At 53.5% G+C, this 26,705-nt stretch overlaps 3 protein-coding genes across 5 annotated transcripts; all 3 read left to right on the forward strand.

The window, feature by feature from the left end:
- The first annotated feature begins 1,844 nt into the window (after positions 1-1,844).
- On the forward strand, positions 1,845-5,784 carry LOC116996501 (dentin matrix acidic phosphoprotein 1-like). The gene is made up of 5 exons (XM_033060227.1): positions 1,845-2,070; positions 2,883-2,956; positions 3,056-3,097; positions 3,561-3,815; positions 3,908-5,784. Exons 2-5 carry the CDS (start codon positions 2,903-2,905, stop codon positions 5,165-5,167), a joined length of 1,611 nt encoding a protein of 536 aa, XP_032916118.1. The 5' UTR covers positions 1,845-2,070; positions 2,883-2,902; the 3' UTR covers positions 5,168-5,784.
- A 1,272-nt stretch (positions 5,785-7,056) lies between these two features.
- Positions 7,057-18,283, forward strand: LOC116996601 (integrin binding sialoprotein). 3 transcript variants are annotated; one of them, XM_033060446.1, is made up of 7 exons: positions 7,057-7,080; positions 14,585-14,649; positions 14,721-14,771; positions 14,891-14,962; positions 15,155-15,208; positions 17,174-17,275; positions 17,547-18,283. In XM_033060446.1, exons 2-7 carry the CDS (start codon positions 14,596-14,598, stop codon positions 18,126-18,128), a joined length of 915 nt encoding a protein of 304 aa, XP_032916337.1. In that variant the 5' UTR covers positions 7,057-7,080; positions 14,585-14,595; the 3' UTR covers positions 18,129-18,283. The 3 variants fall into 3 exon arrangements, with proteins under 3 accessions (XP_032916337.1, XP_032916338.1, XP_032916336.1); XM_033060445.2 differs by lacking the exon at positions 7,057-7,080 and adding an exon at positions 13,282-13,473; XM_033060447.2 differs by lacking the exons at positions 7,057-7,080; positions 17,174-17,275 and adding an exon at positions 13,281-13,473.
- Positions 18,284-20,999: 2,716 nt separating this feature from the next.
- Positions 21,000-24,961, forward strand: LOC116997028 (ovocleidin-116-like). Its single transcript, XM_033061220.2, has 4 exons — positions 21,000-21,242; positions 22,505-22,558; positions 22,699-22,791; positions 22,887-24,961. The coding sequence occupies exons 1-4, from the start codon at positions 21,141-21,143 to the stop codon at positions 24,858-24,860; spliced, it is 2,223 nt and encodes a 740-aa protein (XP_032917111.1). The 5' UTR covers positions 21,000-21,140; the 3' UTR covers positions 24,861-24,961.
- Positions 24,962-26,705: the final 1,744 nt, after the last annotated feature.

Below are 26,705 nucleotides of genomic sequence, written 5' to 3' on the forward strand. Positions count from 1 at the left end.
TCTTTGCTCTGTTCTCATGAACACCAGGCAGTTCAGACTGTCAAACACAGAAGTGATATTCCTGCATCTTCTTACCAGCCTTGCCAGTCTTATAATTTCTGACTTGGCCACATCCTCACTGGTAGTGTGAGGGTGCCAGCTTTAGCCTGGCCAGGTTTCCCCATCTTCCTTCCAGGGACTGAGCATCTTGGTAGGGTAGGACTTGGGGAAATGCCCAGTGGCATTTAAAACACCCAACAGACAGCTGCTGCTCCCACCCTGAATCCATTTCTCACCTCAGATGTAACAACAATAATTCTTAATCTTATTTTTTTCATTATAAGGTTAATTGTAAGGTTGTAATATGTGGGCTGGGGTTTCCTTTCCTTGCAAAAACCAGGCAGATCTGCTTGAGCAATCTGGATAATGCTGTAGGATGATCTCTGGAAGGGATTTTGGGAACAGACTTCATTGATGGAGATTACAGAGATTACAGGGACATGGGTCAGGTCAGGGTGCTCTCAGTGAGCTCTGTTGGGTGTGCTGGTGCTGTGGGTGTTGCAGGGCTACTGGAAAGGAGAGAAATGACCTTGGGGTGGTGCCTGGTGGGGAAATGGGTGACCTGTGCTATAAAAGAGCTGGGCAGACAGAGCTTGGTGTTTATCTCCTTCTTGCATCACAGCACCTGGACATGAAGCAGCACCAGATCTTTGGGGGCTGAGTTAAATGCAGGTTTGACATTGCAAAAAAAACCAACACAAAACAACAAAACATGGTAATTGTTGGAGGTGCCTAAAAAAGGTTGGCAACATGAACTCATATCTGGCTGGGGACAGGGGTATAATTTTGACCCAGGTCAAAAGGAAAATACATCCCACGGTATCTGTGGCAGGGGTCAGGTGGGGAAGAAGAGGGAAAACATCTGCTGAAGGTATGGGCACAAGAGTGAGTGACTTGGTGGTGACCATCTTGAGGCCAGGGGGTTGTGGGGAAAGCAGTGGGGCCACAGTAACACTGGGGCCTCCCTGTATGCAGGGCAGGAGGAAGGAGAAAAATGATGCTCATCACCCTCAGCACCTTGCAGTCCTCACAGGACAGACAGACATGGGCTGTGGGCTGGCAATGAGGGGGGGAAGACAGTAGGATGTGAGGATGAAATTGCACCCAGCAGCAGACTGACATGTCTGGTTTTACAAGATGCTCTGTCCAGCACAAGGCATGCCATCTGGATGCTGTTTTCTGCAGGGTGAGAAAATTCAGGTAACCTGCAGTTTACAGAGCCCTGGCTCAATCCTGACCCTGCCCAAGTTTCCTTCAGTCATTTATTTCTCAGTTTCAGCAACTCCTGTGAATGCCAGCAAGGCTGCAGCCCTGTCCATGTCCCTCTGAGTTTTCCAGAGCAGAGGTTTCATCCCCTCCCTGTCCAGCAGCTGGAGGGAGCACTGGAATGCTACACTCGTTGCAGAGAGTGAGATGCTTCCTGTACACCTCCATCTAGTATTTCCCTTCTTCCTGGCACGAGTGACATGAAAATAAAACAAGTACTCTCTTTCTAGGGTGTTTTGTGCTCCTGTCCCGAGGTACAGGACAAGGCTGAGACCTGGCAGGGAAATGGTCCCTGTGGGTTCCATAGCACAGGGCAAACTCTGCTCCCAAGTTCAGGGTTAGGAGGATGCCATCCCTGGGATGGGGTCCAGCGCTCGGCGTGGGTGACGCCGTAGTTGTTTGCGTGTGTCACGGCGGGAAGTGTGTGAATGGGATAAATTTAGCAGTCAAAACACAGGGCCAGCACAGTCCCTCATTAACTGCCAGCCCATCTCGTCATGCTGCAACCACAAGGAGCTTTTTTGGGGCCGGCGTCCTGGCGGAGGGCGGAGGAAGCGTGGGAGGCCGGTTCCCGGTGACACCTCCAGGCCAGCAGCGCTGCCCGGCGGTGCCATTGGCTGCCCCCAGCCCGGGGCTGGCACTGACCAGGGGTTAAATGCCTGCCCAGCCACCCTGGCACGCACAGCCTGGAGCATTCCAACACAGGCAGCCGACTCATCCCATCCCCAGCACCACAGGAGAGGCGGGCTCGCATCACACCTTGAGGTAAAGGTCTTGGTGTCTTTGGGTTGGTCTGGCATTGCCTGGAGGGAAAATGGCAACTTTGGGAACAGGGGTTGAAGATTTCCTCACAAGTTTTGGTTGAAAGCAGGAGGTTCATCAGCTGGGATGTAGGTGTTGCTTTGTCAGGGAAGAAATCAGGAGTGTGCTCGTTCCAGCGTGTTCTGGGTGCAGGGTGATGGTCAGTGTGGTTAGTGTATCCCATAGGGATGAGGCGCTGGGCTGCTTAAAGAAAATCCTTGGGAAATGAGAGCAGAGCTGAAAGAAAGCCGTCACTGCTTTATGTGCCTGCCAGGCAGCAGTGCTGCTGGGATGCCCACCCCGAGGGCTCTGGAGAGGCAGCTCTCTGTGGGGTTATCTCGTTGGGATGCTCCACTTTGGAATGGTGGGGGATTTTTTGTGGCTGTGGGGGCCACTCCTGGTGGGAGGTGAAGCTCTGCATCTCGTGGTTTCACAGTGCTGCCCATCTGAGGTACAGGCTCCTGTCACAACCATTGAGCTCAGCTGGGTGGTGACATTGCTATGGGAACAGGAAACTCGGGAGAGCTTTCCTGCTCCTTAATGATGCTTAGACAAAGAATCTGCCAGTACATGGCTGGGTATTTCAAATCCCAAACAAAAGGGAGGTTTCTGCGCAGGAGATGCCAGGAGGTGGCACAAGGACAAATCCCTGACTTGTTTGATGACATGCCAGGCTGAGCACTGTAATTTGGGAGGGCTTTGTGGGGCCGAGTTCCAGCTAGAGGCACATGCAAAGGCTTTGCTCTAGCCTGCAAATACTTCATTCCTTGTTGCAGCTGCAGGGACCACGACTGACATGAGGGCTGCGTTCCTGGTGCTGCTTCTCTGGGCTGTGGCCTGTGCTCACCCTGTAAGTACCCCCTGGACTGACACTCCCACCCCAAACCCCTTGGTTTTGCCCAGCCAAGGCACACTGACCACTGATCAAATGTCTCCTGGATGTGTTTAGGTGCCTGGCCATGAACCCACTCACCCCAGCACCCTGCAGGAGGTAAGCCACAGGTGCCCCTGTCCCACAGGTAGCAGCCCCTTAGGGAGCAAGTCTGGGATGGGGAGCCAGCCCTGGGCAGGCATCCTTGGACCAGAAACCTGGGAGGGATCTGCTGCTTCTGTGGGTCTTTGAGTTTTGTCTGCTTAGTCTTTTCAAGCTGGGTTGATTTCACCCTGTTTTGACTTGCCTCCCTGAGAAAGATCCCAGTTCACCTGATACCTTTTGCTGTGCTGGCCCTGAAAAAGGAGTTTCTGTGCTCTGAACTACCCCAGCTTGGGTTTTTTTGTACTGCCCTTTTGTTGGTGGCTACCATTTTATTTTGTCTCAGCAGAAATAACTAAAGGGCTGAGGTGCAATAAATAAAAAAGGCTTGAGCTCTTGCATGGCTCGGGAGTGAGGTGCTGCAGCAACAGCAGTAAATGTGCTGTGGTTGGTGTTTAATAAACCAAAGTTTTGCCTCCAGGATACCACAAATGAAGATTACATGGACAAGCTGGGCAACCACCTAGATGGCAGAGATGGCAGACATCCTCCTGCTGGTCCAGAGACAGGGGACAATGCCCTTGCCAGGGACCTGACGGGTGGGAATGCTGTGGATCAGGAACTGGGTGAGCTCAGAGGCCAAGACGTGGGAGGCCGAGTCGGGCAGGCTCAGCACGTGAACCAGGTGGACCACGAGGACACGGGCGCCCACAATGGGAACGACCTTGGTTTCCTGGTGAGTGAGTGGAGAGGATTGCTCAGTTCTGCCAGGAAAGCTCCCTTGGCCTGGGCCAAGGCTTTGCATTCATCTGTTTGTCCCCTCCACAGGAGGCAGATGCCCGTGACACCGATGATGGCAACAGAGACCACTACGGCGCCGGAGCCAACGCGTTTCCCTCGCACGGCGGCGGGTTCCTGGACGAGGAGGATGACAGCGGGGACGACACCTTCGATGCCAACGGGGAAGCGGAGAGGGGCGAAGGCCCCACCTACGTGGCTGGGGCTGATGGGGCAGGGGAGCAGGAGCCCGAGGCCGGCCGTGGGGATGGCGGGGCTGGCAGGGGGCACGGTGACAGCAGCAGCAGCAGCAGCAGCGAGAGCGGCGGGGTGGATCACCGACGCTACAGGAGCTACGGCTTTGGGCGCGCCTACAGGCACGGAGGGGCCAGCAGCAGCAGCCAGGAGGAGGAGAGCTATGACTTCCAGGATGAAGCCATGCAGGGGGATGATCCCTCTGTGTTTGACAGCCTGGGCAGCAGCTACAGGATGCGCCACGCTGGGCCCCGTGCCCTGGGGAACAGCTGGGAGAGCGCCCAGGGGGTTGGGTCCCACCACTGGGAAGAGGGGGACAGCAGGTCCCCCGAGGTGGAGGATGGTGACTCTGGAGAAGACAGCCCATCCCTGGAGGACAACAGTCAGTCAGAAGAGCCTGTTGACAGCCAGTCAGAGGAAAAAAGCTCCAGTCACTCCAGGGAGGATGGGGATGGGGATGGGGAGGACAGCCCTTCCAGGGAGGATGAGGACAGCGAGTCCAGGCAGAGCACTGATGAACAGTCAGATGAAGAGCCACGGGAGACCCCAGAGGTGGTGAGAACCTTGAACGAGCACAGCAACAGCCAGACCTGGGAGGGGCAGGAGGACTGGGATTCTGCTGAGGACAGGAGTGTGCTGTCCACACCTGACAGCGAGTCCAAGGAAGAGGAGGGTGAACTGAGCAAGTCCAGGGAAGACGATGACGACCAGAGCCAGTCCCCAGAGGACACTGCGGAGAAGTCAGAGGAGGATGACAATGACTCTGTGCTGAGCACATCAGCTGAGAGCCCAGAGTCCCCCGAGGATGACAGCAGCCCAGAGGACAACACAGGTGAGGACAGCAGGTCCACAGAGAGCGACAACAGCGAGTCCCAGGAAGACGATGGCGATGCAGAGAGCCACTCCCAGGAGGATGCCAGCCCCGAGTCCAGCAGCCATGGGGATGACAGCTCCCTGCAGAGCCTGGAGAGCGAGGGCCGCAAGCGGCGGCCGGGCGCCCTGCGCCACAGACCCGCTGCTGACTACGATGACAATGACTGCCAGGACGGGTACTGACCTGTGCCCAGTGCTCTGGGGGGTGTGGGGAAGGAGGGGTTAATTTATTTGCCATATAGCCTGGTTGACTTCTTCTCAAGAAGGTACTGTGGTTAAAATGGGGTTGGGTTCGCCAGGGCCAGGCCTGGGCACGCCTGCACAGGGAGTGAAGGGATTGCCAGGAGCGGGGAGAACACTGAACCACAGCAAGAAAAGGCATTTTCTGTATCACACTGGAGAGCAGCTGGGAGCTGTGGGTGCCAGCAGGGTGGTGCTGCCCACTTGCCCCAGGGGCACAGTGGTGGTTTGGCACTCCCAGGCATGCTGGGCAGAAAGGTCCCTGTGTTCACCCCTTGTATTTACCTAAACACATCTGCCCAGACTCCAACTGGAGCTTTTCACTAACTCCACGTCCAGCACATAAAAAGGAAAAGCTACAGCTGGTGTGCACACATGGTACATGGGGGCAGCAGGGTGTGAAGTACCACTTCAGGATGGGATGTATGTAATAATTTCATTATTTTGTAAGAAATGTACAGAAAACATTATACTGTGTCCTTTTTGCACTTGTATTTCAAAGCTGAAATGTACCCTGCTGATTTCTTTAATCACCATTAAAACCACCAAACTCCAATGTAGTGTTGTTTGAGGTGTTGCTGGTTTTTTCTTCTGGATGTGTCACGGTCTGCAATTTGGGGCTGGACCAGAAGGAGTGGGAAGCAAAGGGCAGGATATTTGAGTGGGGAGCCACAGCATGCTGGGGGGAGGGGGAAAACAAAAGCTGAGCGTGTTCACATCCCCTTTATTTCCAGAGGTCACCCCTGCTCTTGGTAGAGTGGAAAATCTAGCTGATTACCCCAGTGAGCTGGGCCTGGGGCTTTTTAAAATAGGGCAATCACCTCCTGCAATGAGAGCAAGGGCTGTGCTGCTCTTCCTGAGGTGCTGGAGAGATGTTCCAGGACAGGAGGATTCTTCTGAGCCACTGGCTCTGTGTGCCCACAGTGGCCCCTGGTACCAGGTTCTCTGCAGCAGAGATGCAGGTAAGCAGGGAAAAGGTGTTATCATGAGTAAAGCCTGTTTTGCTCTATGTGACATGTGGTTGGTTTTTTCCTCCTGTCAGCAAGTAAACAACACACTATTTAAAATAACGTTATTTTAAATCCCACCCAGGCCCTTCTCCCTTGTTCACATGTGCAGGGCAAGCAGTACCATGAGGGTTTCAGTGCTGACAGGTGGAGCTTTGGGCTGCTGTGTCACTGGGCAGTTTTACAGCACGGAGCTGTGGCTCTGCAGGGGACAGTCCCCAAGGGGACAGGCTGACTGGGTACATCCCTTCAGCTGTGCACTTTCAGGGGTGTCACTGCTGAGTGCTGCAGTACCAAATTCAAGAACCAGTAAGAAAATGAAATATTTTCCTGTTACTTATAGCAGAACCACACTTAATTTGTAGTCTGTTTTCACCACTGTGAAGGCTGGGAGCTGAGCAGTTCCCGGGTTTTATGGAAATTGTTTTAATCTTTACCCTGTGTAACTTTATTTTTGCTTCTGTATGAGATCAGCTCTGTGACTGTGAAACCTGTGGCTTCCCCACGCTGCTGCCTTGGGAATGAGCCTCTTTTCCTTCATCCCACTAGTCCCCACTTCACTGTGACCTGGCCCTTATTTTTCGGACCCTTCGCATCAGTTGTGTGAATAGTTGGGGATGCTGTGGCGGCAGTGATCAGGGTCACGGGCACCAAAATCCTGGAGTGTAGCCGCACCACTGCGGCGAAGGACAGCGAGCGTGGGTTTGGCTGCAGCCGGAGAGGCTGGGTCCCATCCCGGTCTCTAAGTGTTAGTAGTGAATTGGCAGGGCTGGGAGCTCTCCGTGACCAGCAAGGGGTGCTGCAGCTCCGGCTGGTGCCACCTCTGTCACATCCCTGGGGCCATCGGAGGTGATGTTTGCGCAGCGACAGCTGGGGCGGGTGGGGACAGTGGGATGGAGCATTATTTTTGGGATCCCTCCAGGAAAAGGAGTGCAGCTCTGCAGTGAGCCTGCGAGAAGGACGGCCGGGATGTTTCAGGGGTGGGGTGAAACCGCTGCTCGCAAATTTGGGCACGATCCTGTGTCCATCCTCATCCTTGCGGGAGCCGTGCTGGGGTGCGCAGCAGGCGGGAGCAGCGGGGCAGGGAACTGCGCGTCCCCGTCCGCCTGTCTGGAGAGAAAAACCGGATTGCTTTGGCTTTAGTGTGGGTTTAGGGAGGTACGAGTTTCTCGCAAGCAGGGCCGAGGGTGTCCGGCTGTGCTGTCCCACACGTGGGTCCCCTTCACGTGTCTTCCCGGGGACCTGCTGCCACTGCAGTCCTGGCCGGCGACGTCCAGAACTCGCCTCCCGCTGGCTGGCTGCTCCCCAAAAAGCAGCGAGCCCGTGCCAGGGCTGGCTGCTGCCTGCCGGTCCTGCCAGGACAACTTCCCACGGGACCATCCCTCCTGGGCATTGCCCTTCTCTGGGAAAACCTCCTGCTTGGCTGCAGGGAGGGAGCTGCTCGTGTAGGGCTCATGCAGGGGTGTGCCCAGAAGCTGGCAAGGACATCTGAAAGGTTTTGGGGGATGCTGGTGGCATTGGACCATCTTTACCAAATGCTGTTCATCCGTGTATGCATGAGCAGGACCACCCTGCTCGACATCTGGAAGGGTTTGATGATGGGCAGGGCTTCACAGGGTGAGGTTTTGGATGGACAGAGGGAGTGTGACCAAAAGATGCTCTCTTGGAGGATTTTACAGCATTTTTAGGAGTTTATGTATTTGGTTTTTGTGCCATGTGGCTGTGCACTGTTAGCACTGGAGGGGAAAACTCCTGCTTTCTGCTTTTGGGATGGCAGGGCAAGCAGCCACAGGCTCTGCCATCACTGGAGATGTTCCTGCCTCCACTTTCAGGAGGATTATGCCATGAAGTTGTCAGTGTCAGTTTTCCCCATGGGTTAGGCAGGGATAAAAAATGCCCACGTCGATGTATGCTTTTATTATCCACCCACATGACATTCTTTGTGCTTTGGGGGTGGCCTCTGGAGCTGAATGCAGCGATTTACCCAGAAATCAGCATTGGGGTTTAAAGCAGGTATTTTTGGATCCGTTTGGGTTTTTGAAAACATGACTTTGCATCATCTTAAAAGAAAGGTTTCTTGTGTTGGTTTTTTTTGTCCTTTCCAAGAAGAAAAAATTCTATTTTTAATAAGTAGCTGGCGTGGCTGAAGTGGTGGGCAGTGCTGAACCTGGCTGTGGCAGCTGAACTTGGGGCAGCCACGGCACATGAGCTGTACTTATTCAACCCCATTATCTTCCTGGATTTGGTGGGAGAAACAGAGAGACCCCTGCACTTGCTGACCACCTCTCCATCCAGCAGTGGCGTTTTTGACAGTGCAGACAAATTTCCTGGGTTTCCCACAGTGATCTGAGTTCCATAGCTGGCTGCAAGGCTTTTCCTTGGCCTGTGTTTGTCTTTAGCAAAATGTGAATGTCTGTGCAAGAAACAATGATAGAATCACAGAATGGTCTTGATTGGAAGAGACTTTAAACACCATCTCAATCCAACGCCCCTGCCATGGGCAGGGACACTGGAACAGGTTGCTCAGAGCCCCATCCAACCTGATCTGGAACCCCTCCAGGGATAGGGCATGCACAATTTCTTTGGGAAACTTGTTCCAGTGCCTCACCACCCTCAGAGCAGAGACTTTCTTCCTAGTATGGAATCTAAACCTTCTCTCTCTCACTTTGAAGTAATCTCCTCCTTGTCTTGTCACTACATGCCCTTGTAAGAAATTTCTCTTCCTCTTTCTTGTAGACTCCCTTCAGGTTTGATGGGATTGTCTCTTCTGTGCCACTCCTCTCCAAGCACACAGTGAGGCCAGGAGTTTGATTTCGTTCCTGTGCCCTTTTCAATGGGGAGGAAAAATCTCTGATGGAATCACAAGGTTATCAATCTGAACAAAAGAAATATCCCAGACATGGGAAAACAATGTTTGACCTCAGTGAAACCCCAAAATGTTACAAACCTTTTGAATGCTTGAAGGAATTTTTTCCAGCTCCCTTTATTGCCATGCTCTTTGATGGCAAATAACTTTCCCATCCCTGGCTCAGCCATGTCCTGGGAGTTTTGTGGTTCCCCCAGCACTGCCCCAAGGAGCCAGGAACCACAGGATGGTACAAGTAAAGTGCAAGTGTTAGCACCCACCTGTACCGCATCCCCCCCAACTCATGGTGGAAACCTTAAATCCTCTCATATTGCACTCCCCAAACTCCTGATGGAAACCTAAAGCTGTAGAGTGAACGAGTGGTTTGCAGTTCAGTTTTTTCCTGTTTTCACACCCTGAAATGCAAAGCTGCAAAAGCTGTTGCATTTTAGCAGAAGGCATCGGGTTACTGAACACAGGGGGTGAAGCTGCGCCTGGGGACAGAGGCAACACCTGCCCTTTCTGCCCTAGACCTGATGTTCTTTCACCTGCAAAACAAAAAATAGTTCCATCACAGTGTGAAAACTTCCAAAGTCACATTTAAAGAAACCAAAATGAATGCCTGAGTGTTAAGCTAGTTTTCACAGAAGACACATACTTCTTTGTGTACTTAGGCCAGTCCAGATGGGGCTTTGAGCAACCTGGTCTGCTGGGAGGCAGTAGGATTGGGACCAGATGAGGTTTAAGACCCTTTACAATCCAAAGCATTCTATGATTCTATATGTGGATATATATATCACTCTTCTGCAACTCGTGTGCACACAAAAACAAACAACCAGTGCAAGAGCAGCAGTTCCTGCTGACACACTCTGCCCCTGCTGCAAGTGGGAGCTTTAGAATCCCAGACTCAGGGGTTTTACCAGGTTAGGGCAGTGTGTGCAGTGGCAGGGAGGTAGGCAGCCACCACCAGTGAGGCACAGGAGCAGTGTGCCTCCACACCTTCCAGGTGCCTGAAGGTCCAGGGACACTGATTTAACTTTGTTAGAGAGCTCAGCCCCTGAGCTGGGTGTGCAGGCTGTTGGTTGTCACTTCTGCAATGAACACAGGCTGTCTTCCTGTTTGCCTCCTGAAAGAGAGGTCTTTCAGGGGTTTATTTGGCTTTTTCTCCTGAGGAGGTGTTCGAGGGCTCTCACACCTGGATGGAGGCAGAGGCAGGTGGGGAACCAGACCTACTTTATTTTCCAGAGAAAAAGGAAAAACATACGAAGTATTCAGCTGCAGAGGGCCAATATATAAAGGTTGTGCATTGATAATGGAGGCTGATACAAAGTGCATTTTAGAAATTCTCCCCTCACACTTTTATTCTAAAATTGAAAGTTGGCTAAAGAATAATGAACTGTATGTGCAGCTGATGCTGGTGTGCATTTGTGTTTGTGCTCTGAGAGGTAAGAGGAAACTGAGGCATTCCTTATTCTTATGCTGTTGCTCCCTCCTCTCACAGCTGGTGACTGAGGCACACACACTCCTGTCCCTGACAGCACAGGGGGAGAGGTGGCAGCCAGGGCAAGCTGTGCCTCAGGTGACCCCTGTATTTATTATACCCCCTACATTTTGGGGGTGCCCTGGCTGCTGAGCTGAATGGCAGGCTGCCCCTTTCCCTGGCTGCAGCAGCACCTTGGTCTCTTCCCATCATGCTCAAAGTGTCCTTCTGGTTTTGTTTTCTTTACTTATTTTTGGCCCTGAGGTTTCTTTCCAGAATAGTTCCAGGGTGTGGAAATAGGACGGTGTGGCCTCAGCCCCGCAGTGCGCCCGGGCAGGACAGGAGCACTCTGCTCTGCTCTGCTCATTTACTGCCCTGCAAAAATAATAACTAAAGTGGGACTTAGGAGCCATGTCAGCCTGAGCCAGACAGGGACACTCTGACCCTGAGGTCTCCAGGGGCTCAGGCAAGCACACCCAAACCATACAGGGTGCCCTTGCTGGGTGCAAGCTCCAGCTCAAAGCTGCAGCCAGCAGCTGGTGCAAACCCCACCTTCCACTAGACCACATTGGTTAAAACCCCATCCTTTGGAGGCAGATAAGCCGTTCCATTTTTTGTTTCCAGCAAGGTGAGATCGTTTTCGTAAAGCTTTCAAAGCCTGCAATCACTTTTAATAATAGATAAGGGGTGATCCCTCCAAGCCTTGCTGCCTCGGAGAGACTGAGTTCATGCAAAAGACCAAGACCAGTGCTCCAAGCCTGCCTTGGGATGCTTTTAAAAGCAATAATAAAAAATGAATTTCAAATGGAAACATTTTGGATGTGCTGGCCGAGCTCCCTGCTGGTGTCCTGCCATGGTGCCGGTGAGGTTGCTGCTGCTGGTGGCCTGCCCGGGCAGCACCCGCTCCAGGAGCTAAACATAGGTGCTGGCTGCACAAGGCACTTGGGCACATGTTAATTATCCTGGTGCTTTTTAGGGATCTTGGGTGAAATAAGTGTTTTTATAGTCAGTTTTCCATATATTTTTTAAGCAGCCTGGAGCAGAAGCCCTTTAATTACATTAAAAATCGCCTCCCACCAGGACTCTCTGTTCTCAAGTGTGATGAAATTTTAAGCTCAAAGCCGAGCATGTGCTCACTGCTTTCCTAGGCCAGCAGCTGAGGACAGCAGGGAACAATGGGAAGCAGGGCTATCTCTGCCCTGAACACCCTGCATTGCCCCCACTAGGGCAGCCCCTCCAGCTGCTCCCACCCCATGGAGATGGAACAACAGGGGAATCCTCACAATGCTGATCTCTCTATCAGGGGCTGCTGTGTTGGCACCAAAAAACTGCATGGCTGGGGTGTTTTGTTTCTTTTTTATTTTCTTTTTTTTTTTTTTTCCTTTTTGTGTGTGGGTTTTCCTGGCACAAGGCATCAGCTGAAAGCCACAGCCAGACCTCCCTTATAATTAGGACTCTTCACAGTGCCACAAGGGGCTTTGAAGCTCGTGGGGCAGATGTGCCCTGCAGCCCCAGGGGTTGCATGGTGGGCATGTGGCATGGCCTGCTGCCAGGGCTTCTGGACCCTCGGGGGGCTAAAGGGGACCTCTCCCTCCCCAGAAACAAGTTATGTGTGTGGTGCTCCATCAGCAATTATCAACTCCCCATCATGTACCTGTCAGTGCTGGGCTCCCCTGCATGTAGGTGAGGCTGTTTGTGCACCTAGTTTTGAGAAGAAAAATTCAGGTCTTTCATGGCAAAATGGATTTTTCTGTCCTAAATAACCATAGTTTTACCACTGGCTAAGCTGACTATTACAGAACCTGCCTGAAAGCATTTATTTTTCAGCACCTCTGTTCCCTCTCCTAGGGCTGTAGGGCTGAGACCATCGAGTGGGATTTGCAGTTCTCCTTCCCACTGTGGGAAGCAAAGCTGCATTTGGTGAGGAGTCATTCCCTGAACCACTGCAGCCCAGATGTGCAGGAGCTTAGGGGCCTTTGCTGAGGAGTGCAAGAAAAATCTGGGAAAGATGGAGCAGAGGTGCACTGAGCTGGGTGGCTGAAATCCAAGCAGGAAATGATAAATATAGGTAAAGGAGAAAAGATGTCCCTGCAGAGGTGGGGGCCGGGGGCAGCATCCGCTTGCTGTATCCTGCCACCGAGGTCCTCAGTGTGATTTGAGTGCACGTGTGGGTGGGTTTTTTCATTTCCCCCCCACCCCCAGGCAGTTATTCTGCTTTGCTGGGGACATACACAGATTTCAGCTGAGCGATGCCTGATTTCTGAGAGCAGGGGACTGCACAGTTTAGTTTGCAGGGCATTAGAAATAAACCAGACATGCATTTTGTAGCAACACTGTGGTGGAAATGGCTCTCAGAGGGGACTGGTGACACCTGTATCTGAGCCCCCTTTTCTTTCCCTGCCCTTACCAAGGCCTCTGCAGGCATCCTGGAGAGGGATTTGTTTGGATTTAGGCTTTTTTTAATGGTCTTAACAGCTCTGCCCAAGTAGCTGTGGAGCCGGGCCTTTGAGGTCGGTCTTTTTGTCTACTTGAACAAACAGTGACAGAATTTCCCAAAAAGGGAGGTGGACACCCCCCAGGAACAGATTTCCCAATATTTATTTTAATTAAAACCCAGAGTGTTATTATACCCTCGGCCTCCCAGCCGCTCATCTGAGGCCAGACCCTCAATTAAGCGGCGCAGTGCAAACCTCGCTGGGTTTGGCAGCGGCGCGGGGCGCTATGTTTGTGCACCAAATCTGCCAGCGTTGAAGTTTTGGAGGGTTTTTGGTGCATGCTGGAGGGCTGGCGTCACTCTGGGCAGGGCGGTGACTGGCTTGAGGGGGGGGCAAAGCCAGACCTTAAATCCCAGCGGGGCGGCAGCGGGAGGAAATCTGTGCCGGCTGACTCCGTGGGTCGCTCTCGGTGCTGGGGCAGGGTAAGCTTGCTGCTGCTTTTCCCACCTGGGTTGTGCATTGATGGCTGCTTTTTGCAGGGAGATGGGGGGTCTCAGCTTGCTGGCAGGATGGGGTGCTTCTTTTAGACCTTTGCTGGGTCTGTGGCTTTGTGAAGTGCTTGGGTGGAAGGGATGAGCATCCAGAGCCTCGCTGCGAGGTCAGGGAAGCTTGTGGCCACTTGTTTTCTAGCCTGAGTTAAGCAAAAATAGGGAAAATTCACACAGAGATAAATGCAATAACAATTCCCTACAAGCACAGCTAATACTGGGTTTGGGCAGAAGGGTAGGAAAAAGGAAAGTTAGTGGGCCTGACTGAGCTCAGCTCCCTGGGGGAAGGCTGGGGTGCCACTGGAAGGATTGGGTGTGCTCCTTGCTCCATGATGGAGGAGGGCAGGCTGTGTTTTGGTGCTTTGGGTGTGCAGCTCAGACCTGCACAGAACCAAGTCCCCTCCTGCTATGCCTGTGAGGGGCTCTTTGCATTGGTGCCTTGCCACTGCTATTTTTTCCAATGGCAGGCTGTAGAAGCCATTTATTTCCATTATTTTTTTGCTTGGTTGTTTTTCCTCAGTGAGGTTAAACTGTCAGTGGTGTAATTCCCAGGAGCACTGCTCCCTGGGCAGAGCTCAAGCAGGTCTTGGAGCTATGGGAGGGCAGCCACAGTGGGCAGTGCTCCCAGTCACTCCTCTTGCATCTCCAGTGGGGTTGGCTTTTTCCCCTCCCTCAAAGGCAGTGGGGAAGCAGGAATAAGTTGTCCTGCTCCAGGAAAGCTTTGAGTCCACTACGTGGTGAAACTTGCTTTTCTGGTATTTTGTGGCTTCTAGAAAAAAACCAAAATGTATTCATGGAGGTTGAGGCAGATTAAAAAAAAAAAAAAAAAAAAAAAAAAAAAAAAAAAAAAAAAGAAAGAAAGAAAGAAAAAGAAAAGAAAGAATTGGGTCTACAGAAGGGTTGGGTGACCCCACCAAGAAGTGGCTGGCAGTCAGCCTTTCTTCTCCCCACTCACCCATGTGGACACAGACATGTGGATGGTTTGGAGTGGTGCTGGTGCTTTCTAGCTGGAAAGCGAACCCTCGACGTTTTTCGGTGTTCCTAGAGACAGCAGCCATGAGGAGTGTCCTGGTGCTGGTCTGCCTGCTGGGGATGGCATGCTCCTTCTCGGTGAGTGCCAGGCGAGGGGGGAGCGCCCCAGGGCTGCTGTGGGGCTGACACCAACCCGCCCTTTCCCCCAGGTCAAGAGCTGGCTGCGGCGACCCAAGTGGGACAACTCGGAAGAGAACGCGGTAGGGTCTCCCCCACCCCACGTGCCCAGTCCCACACGGGGCTGACCCTGAGGAACAGCACATTTTGGTGGCTCCTTTACCCAAGACTGACAGGATTTCCCCCCTCCTTCTCCTGGTAGGTTTTCAAGAGCCGGCACCGGCATTACCTGTACAGGTACATCTACGTGTATCCCCCGCAGCGACGGTACCAGGTGGGTGCTTCTGATGGCTTGCTGCTGCTTTGCCGCCCTCCAAATGCAGAGATTTTGCCCCAAATGAGATGGGGGCATGGTCTGTGCCCTGTTGGCATGGCCCTGTTGGGCCTGGGCACAGAACACTGTACTCATGACACCACTGGGAACCACCTACCTGCCTGCCTCCAACCTGGTTTTCCCTCTTCTTAGGGCAGTGACTCATCCGAGGAAGAGGGGGATGGCTCGGAGGAGGAGAAAGGGGGGGTGAGTATAGCAAACCAACAGGCTGCAAAAACAAATACGGGAATTTGGGAGCTTTCTTTGGTTTTGTAGTCTCTGCTCATCAGCATTTGTGGTCACTGACCGCCTACAGACTTGCACTCTGGATACAACTGGATTTTCTACTCTGGGACTTATTTTATTATTTTTTTGTAATTTTTTTCCTTTTGCTTTCCTTTTTCTTCCTGAGTGAGGATTTCACCAAACAATCCTGAGACAAATTCTCTGGGTTTCCATTTCCAGTGTCTCAGAAAGGAGCAGGACAGGCCAAAAGACAGAGGCAAGGAGGTTCACACAACAAAGGAAGAAAGTGCTGTTAGGAACTCACCTTCCTCTTTCAGGGTCTGTTGCTCCTATAGCACTGAGAAAATCTCTATGGAAAATCCAGTTATGCTCTGCATGTGTGTCTGTGGAGTGACACAACTGTTGCTATATTGGGAAAGTCAAATTTGTACCGCTCAGATGGTAAAGCTGCTCCTGTCTGCTGGATCAGTATGAGCTTGGGCACCTCTGTAGTTGTGAGAGTCACCCAGGTCCAAAATTAAATGTAAGGGGTTATAAAGAGCTTTTGTGCCTCACCAGGCTGCAAATGCTCAAAAATAATCCAGTGGTCTCAGGCACACAGGTGCTTTGAAATAAGGATCTGGTATGCTTGGAAACCTGCGCGTCAGGCCAAATCAAGCCTTTTATTTTTTTCTTTTAAAAAAGTTATTTAATGAAAGCCATGGAATCTGGTTTAAACCCAACTTTGCAGGCCTGTCAGGGCTTGGGATATAGCGTGGGGTGGCCCCTGTGCCAGCCCTGGTACCTCCCTGCAATTTTCCCCATTTTACCTGTTTCTCTCCCCAACCACTGCAATTTCTAGGGATAAATTTGAGTAGTGGGATGGGCAACAAAAGGTGGAATTTCATTTCTCAGGAAGAAATTAAGTGGTATGCAGGAATGTAGCTGCATTTTAGGTCTGCCCTTTTCGTTTTGAGGGCACCAGAGCAGTGACTGTCCCCGTGCAGGGATGTGCCTTCACTGGCAGGGTGGTCAGCAGGAGGAATCATGCTAAAAGGCCCCAAGGTCAGTTATAGGTATGCAAAAAGCCTTGTTATGTTGGCTGATGGATGGGGAGCATCACTTCCACTGGGACAGCTGGCTGCACTGTGCAATTTGATGGCTCTCCTATCGGAGAGGAGAGCAACCTGGATTTTCTCTGCCATCAGGTGCATCTGTATTTCAAGGTTAAGGTGGCCCAGAATGCCAGGGTAGGCATCCTTGGTCTTGGCCTTGGAGCAGCAAGGATTGCCCAGGACAGTGATGGCACTGACCTCAGGTCTCAGATCCCCCTGCCATGGCTGGAATCATTTGCTGGTGACAACAAGCTCCTCCTCCCAGACTGGACACTGGGTGAATTGCCCCACCAATTCCTTAGTGGCTGCTCCAGGCTCTGTTTGCATGTGGGTTATTCCTTACCATTTTTTAGCTGTACACCCCACTGGGAGCCCTGCTCTGCTGCTGATCTCCAGGGCCAAGCGTTGCCAATGGTTGATTGCTGGTGGGGTTTGGGCTCACGCCTGGCTTTGAGCCATCACACTCTCACTGACCATCCACACATGACGTGCAGTGTGTCCACATGCAGTGTGCCTGTGGCTTCCTGTGTTTACTGGAAACTGGGGGAGGTAACTTCAGAAGAAAACCTTTAGATGCTTTGCAAAGCAAAACGTGGAGCCAGAATGGGAACACCCAAGTCCAGCCACCACCACTTAATTGCACAGCTCCAGCTGCCCTGCTGCAGCTTCTCCATTTCAGCCTGGAACAGGATCCGTGGGAAAGCAGGGAACTCGGAGCAATGCCCAAATGCAGTGTGTGGATGCTCTGTACCCCTCTGACTGCTGGGAGGCCTGTGCTCCTCTCCAACTGCTGATCCCCTGCCCTATCCTGTCCTTGTCCCTGTCCCTGCAGGAGCCATTTTATGCTGGCACCAAGGCAGCTGGACACCCTGCTGGAGCAGCCCCTGGGGACTGCCAGGATGCACTGGGAGGAGACGCCACATCCCCCCAGCAGGTGTGGTTTGGGGAGAGGGCTGTTCACTGCATGTTTGCTTGTACCCATGGGATGCCCTGCACCCCGTTTCTGCTTTGGGGGCTGCTCTGGAAAACCCATAGCTGGACCAAGCTCTGGGCATTAACTTGGGGTTGGAAGGGGTACCCCAAAAAGACAGTCCTGCCATGCAGGGTGTGGGGGGATGCTCAGCTGTGCCCATGCCTGCCCCTTTCCACATGGACCTGCAGCCTCCTGACATCCGAATAATGCTGTGCTGTCTTCCCTCTGCCAGGGCAAGGACTGCCAAGGGACCCTGAAAGGGATCAGGCAGAGGACTGCCAACAAGGGGGAAGACTCTGAAAATGAAGACAGCGATGAGAATGAGGAGGAAGAGGAGGAAGAGGAGGAAGAAGAAGTAGATGAGAATGAGAATGGTGTCAATGGCACAAGCACCAATACCACAGAGGGTATGGGACCTCATGGCAACGGCACTGTGGCTGCTGAGGAGGGCACTGGTGAAGCTGAGGAAGAGGAAGAAGAGGAGGAGGAAGAAGAAGAAGAAGAGGAAGAGGAGGAGGAGGAGGAAACTGAAGCCACCACCCTCCCAAGCACCACCAACGAAGAGGGTCTGACCCAGGCAACCACTATGGATGATGGAGGACCCACAGATGCCACCACAGATGCCACCACAGCTGGGGAGCTGTGGGAGTACGATGTGACAGCCAGGGGGGACGAGGGCACCACCGAGGGTGCCTACGAGGAGCAGGACGAGTACGCACGCGGGGACAGCTACCGGGCCTACGAGGATGAGTACGGCTACTACAAAGGGCACGGATACGATGTGTACGGCCAGGATTACTACTACAACCAGTGAGCAGGGGGACAGCCCTGCTGCTGTCCCTGCCTGCCCCAGCCACTCAGGAAGCTGCAGCCAAAGGCTCCCTGGAGCCACTGCACGCTGGAGGGGATGCCAGGCAGCTTGCCATGTGCACTGGCTCCATTCCAGGCTTTTTTTTTTTTTTTTTTTAATCTTGCAAAATGAAATAAAGCAACTGAACTGAGCTTGTTGGTGACAAAAGGTTTGCTGCCAAATGTTCTGGGGTCAATGGTGCAGCAGAGTGCTTGGTGAGGGGCTATGGTTGTCCAGGAAGCTTAGGGCTGAATCTTGTTATTCCAACTTAGATGCACATGAAAGGAGAGAGGAACAGCAAGGCTAACTTGGAAAGCCTCTGTAGAGTCCCCTCTGAAGAATGAAAGGGCACTCTTAGAGACACTGCTGTAGGATTACAGACACATTTTATGTAAAGTTGACGCAAATTCCCAATATGTGAGCAGTGACAACTTTACCATCTTCCATTCCTTGGTAAAGTGCCTTCTATGACCTGACCACACACCAGGCAATGTTAATAAGGGTAAAAACACTAATTTCTCTTTCTGTGCCTCTCTAACTGCAGATGAACACCCCTGTAAATGAGGGCTTTGGTTCTTCATCCCTACACCAGGCATGTGGGTACAAGACTGGGCAACTTGGATATGTGTATTGAACACCAGTACTGCAGCCCAAAATGCCTGTGTCACACATCCTCATTCCCAGAGCAAGGTAGAACTGTCACAGTGACAGTGGTGCATCCACTCCCCTCTTCCATCAGTGATGGAAGGGCAGCTGGGAGTCCTCAGGATCCATGCTCAGGGTCACTCCCCAACAGAAGTGTGTCCCTGGCAAACTGGTGATCTGCATTATGGATAAGGATAGAACAAATCCCACTGGGTTCCAGGCAGATGTAACCATTTGGGAATAGTGATGGCCTTCATGCACATTTTATGGCAGGTGCCACACTGCTGTTGAACTCCTGGGAAGGAAACCTGAGTTTAGCTCCTGATGCAGGTCCAACTGCAGAACTAGTCTGTTCCTGCAGCAACAAGTCACTGGCCATTGTACAAAATTTCTTCCGTACGCCAAAGCCAGGCTGCAGTTTTGGGGAAGCAGGAGGTGCTGCCTGCAGAGTGGGCACCCCTGGGAACAAATCCCTATGGCAGCACTGGGGAGCCCTGCATGCACTCATGGTGTGGGGACACGAGAGTTCCATCACCCACATCCCCAGGGAGTGCCCAGACACGTCAGGGAGCTGGCAGGGACAAAGGGCCCTGGCACTGCCAGGGGCCAGGTCCCGCTCCCACAGGGCGCGTAGCCCAGTCCCTTGTGCGTCAGCCCCCCAGGCATCTGGCAAAGGCTCTCCTCCAGGAGCCAAGGCACATGGGCTGGCTGCCCTGGGGGGTGGCAACCCACTGGTGCTCCCTGGCCAGTGGGCAAGGGTCAGTTTCCTGCTGGCTCCAGGATTTGCTCCTGCTTGGGGCTGGATGGTGAAGCGTTTTTGGTGGTAAGGTAGCAGTCGTGCCAGCTCTCAGGGTTTGGGTTAGGGCAGAGTGGGGAGTGGGATGGGAGCTGCTATCACCACAGCGAGTGCCTGAGCCAGGCTGGCCGCAGCAGTGGGAACTCTTCTTGGCTAGGGTGTAGGTGACCACCAATGCCACTAAAAGTAGAGGTGGGGAGAAGGAGAGTTTGTGCATCAAGCACGCCCTTGTAGCACTTATTTGTGATGAAGTTGGGCTCAAAGACACCTGTGTAAACAGTGCATGAAAAAATATACATTTTTTTTTTTCTTTTTTGCCACTCTTCTTTGCACTTGCACCGGTTCAGCTCAGAGGGATTGAGGTTCAAACCCAAAAAGCAAGTCAGAAGATACAGCATGGTGGTGGCTCTCAGCTTGGCCAACGCTGCCCGTCTGTGCTAAAGGGCCAGGAGCAGGCCTGGCTCTGGATATTGCCCTTCCATTTCTGCAGCCCTGATGGCGTTCCCATGTTGGTCACAGTAAGCAAGCCAAGACCCACTACGCACCATCTTATCAATAACCAAGCTGGATGTGTGCCACACTAAGATCTGCGCTAATCATCGAGCAATTTTGCCTTCAGAACAGATATTTATAAACTGTGCTTTCTGTTTATCCAGCCAGGTGGAACATTTGATAGCTGTCTTTTACCACAAACACATTTTTAGCTGGAAATTACTCCCCCTGGTTATCTGCGGGTGCTGCCAGAGCTGACAAATGTCCCTGGGCAGGAGCTGATTGGCTCTGTGCACCCGGGGCCAACTTTAAATTTCAGCAAAGTGGGCACAGGCTCCACGGTCTGCCACTGGGACCTGCCTCCGACGGGAAAAGGTAATCTTCTTACCTAGCTTCCTGCCCTAGCTCTCCCTAGCCCTTCAGCTCTGCTGTCCCTGAGCAGGAATTCTCCCGCTTTCACTCTGGGCAAGCCACAGTGGGGATGGGGACATCCCGATCCTTGGCTGTGCACATCTCTTGAGCTTACCTTGCTTTGTACTGTTAATCCTTGTGCATGAATTCCCTTCTGCTGTTTTCTGTAGCAATGCTGGTATGGCTGAAAATAGTTTCTGGGATGGATCTGCAAGCCCAAGCAAAGGTGGTTGGGTGAAACAAAAATTATTGGCCAACAGAGCTATTGCCTCCTGCCATTTATCAGCGCTGTGAAAGCCTGCTGCTTCCTTAATTCAGATTTATTAACAGCTTAACTTGCAGCAGTTTTGGGGGATCATTTATTGCAAATATCCACCCAAGCTGCTTTGACAGAAGGAGTTAGGAATTTTCAACAGCCGGTGTCAGTGTGCCCACTCGGAGCTGCTGGCTGTGCCCGAAGCACGTGGTGAGAGCATTGCCCTTGTTGGGAGGAATGCAGAGAGGCAGGACAGTGCCAAGGGCCACCACAAAGCCTGGGAAAACCCTGCTACCGTGGGAGCTTTGGGATAGCAGGAGCTTTTAGGTTGCTGCTAACCAGGATTACTGAGGAGCACAAATCCCAGGAAGAAAAGATGCAGCAACACTCCGCTTTGTGCCTCCAGGAGCAGCCCAAGATGCAAACATCCCTCGTCTGCCTGTGCCTGTGCCTGCTCAGCACAGCCCTCGCCACACCTGTGAGTATGGCTTTTCCTGGGTTCCCAGCACACTGCTGGAAGTGTGAGGTGTACTATCCAGTGCATCCTGGCATGCTTTCAGCTGTGGGAAAACAGGGTTGTAGTTGCTTACACCACCTCTGGTGCTTGGGGAGGGGATTAACGTGAACAGCAGAGGTGAGCCCAGAAGGAAAAATGTATATTAGCGCTGAGGTGGCTGAGCATGTCCCTTCAGTTTAGCAATCAGGGCATTGCACAAGTGTCCATCTGGGAGGCTGTACCTCTTCCCCTGGATTTCTGTGGATCTGGGATCTGCTCAGTGCTTCAGGCCTGTGAACAGCCTGAGCCAAGCCACAGGAAGGGAGGTGTGGGAAGGATGCTCATCTTACCCGTGTGAGAAACAGCGGTCAGAGGGGTGCCTGCAGTTATTTTCCAACTCTTCTAATGGGAAATTTTGAGATATTTAACTAAAAGCAGGGCAAAGTAAGATGAATATAATAGCAGCCGTTTTTGTCCTGCATAACTGTTGCTCAGCATACTAAATACATGTGCTAAATACTCGTTTTCACTAGCTGGAGTGAAAATCTGCTCCTAGAAAAAGCTTGGTTTTTTGTCAGGGAAAGGAGAAGGGAAATCCCATCTTTCCTGAGTGAGGGGCCCCTCCCGTGTGTCTTTTACCCCCCCACAGCAAGCTCTCACAACCTGGTCTGCAGCAGGGCAGCCCAGGGGAAGGCAATAAATCAGCACAGATTTGCTTTTCAGATAGGGGCACAGAAGAGAGTTAATACTATGCTGTGTAACCAGAGCTGTAATCCAGCCTTTGATACTGTTCAAAAACAATGAAACAACCTGGGAATATTCTATACTTTGGGGCGTGTTTCTGCCTCTTCAACTCGGTTTGGGAAGTTTCAGTGACTAATTTTGCTGAAATCAAAGAGGACTCCCCTCCATGGGGCTGTCTCTCACTCTGGCTCATAGGGAATGCCTGAAATTACTTTGTGGGGCTCGCAGTTGGCAACCCTGAGGGATAAGCTAGTCAATACCCAGCAAAAGATGCTGCAGCAAAATTCACAATACTTTTCAGACCCTGGAAATGGGGCTTTGAGCTTTCCTACTACTGCTGTCTTTAAGACAGCACCCCAGGTAGTGCCTGGGAATTTATTGGCTTATCAGCACGGTTTTCCCACCCTTCCCTGAACACTGGGCAGTGAGTACTGGCAGCTGCCTGGATGCTGGGGTAGTGTTTGATGCCTGAGCTCTTGCCTGTGTTTTGCCGCCCACAGGTGCCGCCGCCGCTGCCTGGGAGAGCTGCTGGGAACTGTGTGGGACAGCACCGGGTATGTATCCCTCTGCCACCTCCTGGGGCCTCAGTGGGCACTGGTGGGACCCTGCTGCAGCGCCAGGCACAGAAAGGGAAACTCCTGTCAATCCAATTAATAAGGAAATTGTGGGTTTTGATTATTTTCTTCCCCACCAGATACTTCTGAAAGGCTGCAATGCCAAGCATGGTTTCTACTTTTTCAAATATGTCTACTCATTCTCAACACGGAGGAATCAGACACAGATGAAGGTGAGGAGGTGGCCAGGGACACCCTGGCCTGGCTGCAGTGCCCCCAGCAGCCATCCATCACCCTGACTTCTCTCTCCCTTGTGTGTACTGCACAGAAAGAAGAGGCTGACCACCAGAGTATCATCCCCAGCCACCGGCTGGATGAGGACAACGCCAGGCGGGAGCCACCAGCTGGGGCAGCTGGGGCAGCCCCAGAGCACAGTGACAACAGCAGCACTGAAGTAATCGAGTATGGGATTGTCTTCAAGCCTGAAAACCACAACACCACAAGCATCAGCAGGGATGGTCCCAGTCCACGCCCTGGCGCTGGCACACGGGCGCGTGGCAGCAGTGGCAGCACGGGTCCCACCCCATCCAGCTCAGAGGGCAGCGGCGATCTGGATTTGGTGGTGGAAGTTGATGGCGGTGCTCCAGTTTTTCCTCAGGGTGAACGCCCCAGTGAGGTTGTGGTGGGGAACAGGTCCAGTGTGAGGAGTGAGGACAAGGATGGTGGTGCCCCTAGGGTGGTTCCAGGGGGAGGAGCTGTGACCGCTGGGAGGGGCAGGGTCCCGACTACCAGAGGGGCAGGGGATGAGGGCAGTGGGGAGGCCACTGTCTCGGGCCAAGGGCAGCAGGATGTTAAGCAGGGTACAGGGACAGGAGGCATCGCTTCATCCTCTGTCACCGAGAAAATGGAGGATGTCCAAGTGAATGCTGCAGGTGTGGATGAATACGCTTACATCCCCGATTCAGGCGGTGTCACCATCACCCGTGGGAGCCTGGGCAGCACAGACAGGGACACCAGCTTCACCCAGGTCTCTCCAGACAAGGATGATGAGATCAACATCTTCATTGGGAGTGCCAACATCCGTGTAGGGGAGCAGGAAACCACCCAGGCTGGTGCCACAGTGGGCAGCAAGGATGACGGCATCCCATCTGTGGGAACCAGCAGCCCCCTCTCCAGGCTGGATGTCACTGCAGCACCCAGTGGTGGCGAAGATGACAGCATCCCTGCCCTCAAGCAGCCTGACAGACTGGCCACCACAGCCACCCCTACCCATGGCGACAGCATCACCAGCAGCCTCAGGGGCAGCCATCTCACTGGAGAGGATGAGGAAGGTGCCACCACCATCGGGGTTGATAGAGGACTGGCAACCCCTGTCCCCTGGAGAGTCACTAGTGGTGACATTATCCGCCCCACAGTGGCCAGCATCCATGGGAAAGACGATGATGAGGTGAGAGGAGAGGGGCAGAGGTCCAAGGGGAAGCCGGGCCGTGTGGTTGCCACGACCCCCCGCCAGTGGGGTGACATGGACGCCGCTGTCACTGTCCCAGCCAAGGGGGCCAGCATACACCGGGCCACTACCGAGGGGGACCGCACCACTGTGCCAGTGATAGCCAGCAGCCACAAGGCAGGCACAGGCACTGTGCTGGGCACAGGAGGGAGTGGGGAAGTGGGGACAGCCACCTCCCGAACCCCCCGTGTGGAGCCACGGCCTGGAACAGGGATCAGGGTCCATCCAGGGGGAGCAGGGCTGGACAAGGCACCCAGAACAGACAAAGCGCCATCTCCAAGTGGGAAACCCAGCTGGGCATCCAGTGGGGCCCAGAAAAGTGTCGGTGGCTATGATGGTGGTGCTGGGGCCGGGTCTCATACCACCAAAGCAGCAACCAGCCCCACTCCACAGGCAGGGCAAGACATAGGCAGCATGGCAGGGGGCAGGGGCCAGGAGGGGGGGCGAGGCAGCGGGACAGCAGCGCCAGGGACCAGGCCTGGCCACCTGCCCGGGAAGCATGGCAGGAGGCAGGGGGCCGGGGCACCAGGCACCATGGCCATGCTGGGCCGCAGCCGGCAGCTGGACCAGGTGAAACGCGCCGACGAGCTCCATGTCCGCGAGCGGGCCTTCTACAGCCTGGGCGGGGCGGGCGGCCCCCATGGCCCCTACCCCGGCCTCGGCAGCGCCGACAGCAGCCAGTCCTCCGAGGGCGACCAGGGCAGCCACAGCGAGAGCGGCCAGACGGGACTGCAGCCCTCAGGGTGGGGATCCCCAGGGTACGCCCAAGGCCGCTGGATCCAGGGGCCCCTGTGAGGCGCGGCCGGCATCCACCCCAGCAGGCTCCAGCGCCACGTGCCGCGTTTCCCCCTTGGCATCCCCGCTGCGGGCTCTGCTCTTGCCTCGGTGAGGGGCAGGTTGCTGGGGGGCACACGGTGCTTCACAGCCCAGGAGCCAAGAATCACTGGTTCATGCAATCTGCTGTTAATCTGGGGGAGGCTGCACGTGGCACGGCGGCAGGAATGCACGGCAGTGTTGTGCCAGGCAGCCAGGGAACAGCAGCCATGCTACACGGCATAGGGTAGCGGTGTTCGTGCACTGATGCGAAGCAACTAAAGAAGCAGTGAGAAAAAGCCTCTGTCCTCGCGGTTTCACTTCCAGCCTACTGGAGAAATAAAGGCATTTCTGTACCTGAGGATCTGCTGACTCTGCTGTTTTCAATGGGACTTGAGGCAGTCACTCTGCCACAAGCAGCGTGCTAGGGGTGGGCTGGTCCCTGGCCGTAGGGGGATTTCTGGCCCCAACATATCCCTGGCCCTGCCATCTCCCGGGGTACTGCAATTTGGCCAACAAACCCCACACATCCTTCCCTTGGAGTATCAAACTCTGCCAGATCCAAGCCTCTCTGGGCTTGCTAGGGAGGCCCACAGAGCATCCTCCCCCTCAGTTCATCCACGTCCCCCAGCAAGAAATCCCCACCATACCCTCCTGGTGGCACATTTCCTGACCACACCATCCTTCCAGGAGCACCATAACACTCTGGCTGTGCCAACGCCATTCCTGCTGCTGGCCCCCACACACAGGCCAGGCTGACTTCGACACGCTGGAGCCATGCTGTCAGTGGTGCCAAAAGGTAATCACTGTTTATGCAATTGCAGGTTGCTTTTTCTGGCTGAGAAGCTGCTAAAACAGGCGTGTTCAGCAGTGTGCCAGAGCGAACGGCACAGTGGGAGAGGCATCGAGCCTCAAGGGGAGAGGTATTGCCTCAGCACATGCTGAGAGGACTCACCCCCAGTGCTGTGCCCATGCAGGGAGCAGCCAGGAGCAGCCAGGAGCAGCCACAATGTCAGTGAAGTACCCACAGAGTACCTGCTTCCCTGCCCTCTGCACACCTGCATGCAGGGAAGTGGCAGATCCTGTTATGGGATACAGAATCACAGGATGGTTTGGGTGGGAGGCGACCTTAAATCTCATCTAGTTCCAACTCTCCTGACATGGACAGTGATGCCACCCTCTAGACCAGGTTGCTCAAAGCCCCATCCAACCTGGCCTCAAACTCTTCCAGGGATGGAACATCCATAGCTTCTTGCAGCAACTTGGTGTTTAGGAGTCATACATAGTTGATTCATGCTGTAACACAGCTGTAACACAGGACAGTATGAGTCCCACTGGTGCTATCAGCTACCACCAGCTCTCAGGACTCTGCTTAGCTACTGCTCATGGTCTCCAGCAGAAAAAGTAAAAAATGGCATGTGCCCACCATGCCCCCACCAGGTAGCTTGGTCGCAGTGCTGCAGGGACATGGAGATTTAGGCAGCCTGTGGCAGGGATTTGCCTGCAGCTTCCCAGGCTGGGGGCAGCATGCAGAGACCCCAAGGGCTCATGGGCCTCCTGTGCTGGCCCATCTGGCTCAGACTAAAAGGTACTGCAGGGATGCTGCCAGTCTGGGCTGCATGATTCACCCCTGGAATTGCCATGGCACATCACACCCCCAGATTTACGGACTGTGGCAATCCTCTGGGGATCTAGGGCTCGGCATGATTACCTGCCAAATGAGGAGGGTGGTTTTGGGGTCTGCTGGCAGGGTTGGAACTAAGGAGTTTGCAGCCCCAGTGTAGCACCCCGGTCCCTCCATCCTCAGTCCTGACCACACCCTTGTCC

The sequence above is a fragment of the Catharus ustulatus genome, chromosome 5, assembly GCF_009819885.2.
Source record: "Catharus ustulatus isolate bCatUst1 chromosome 5, bCatUst1.pri.v2, whole genome shotgun sequence".
Classification (NCBI taxonomy): Eukaryota; Metazoa; Chordata; class Aves; order Passeriformes; family Turdidae; genus Catharus; species Catharus ustulatus.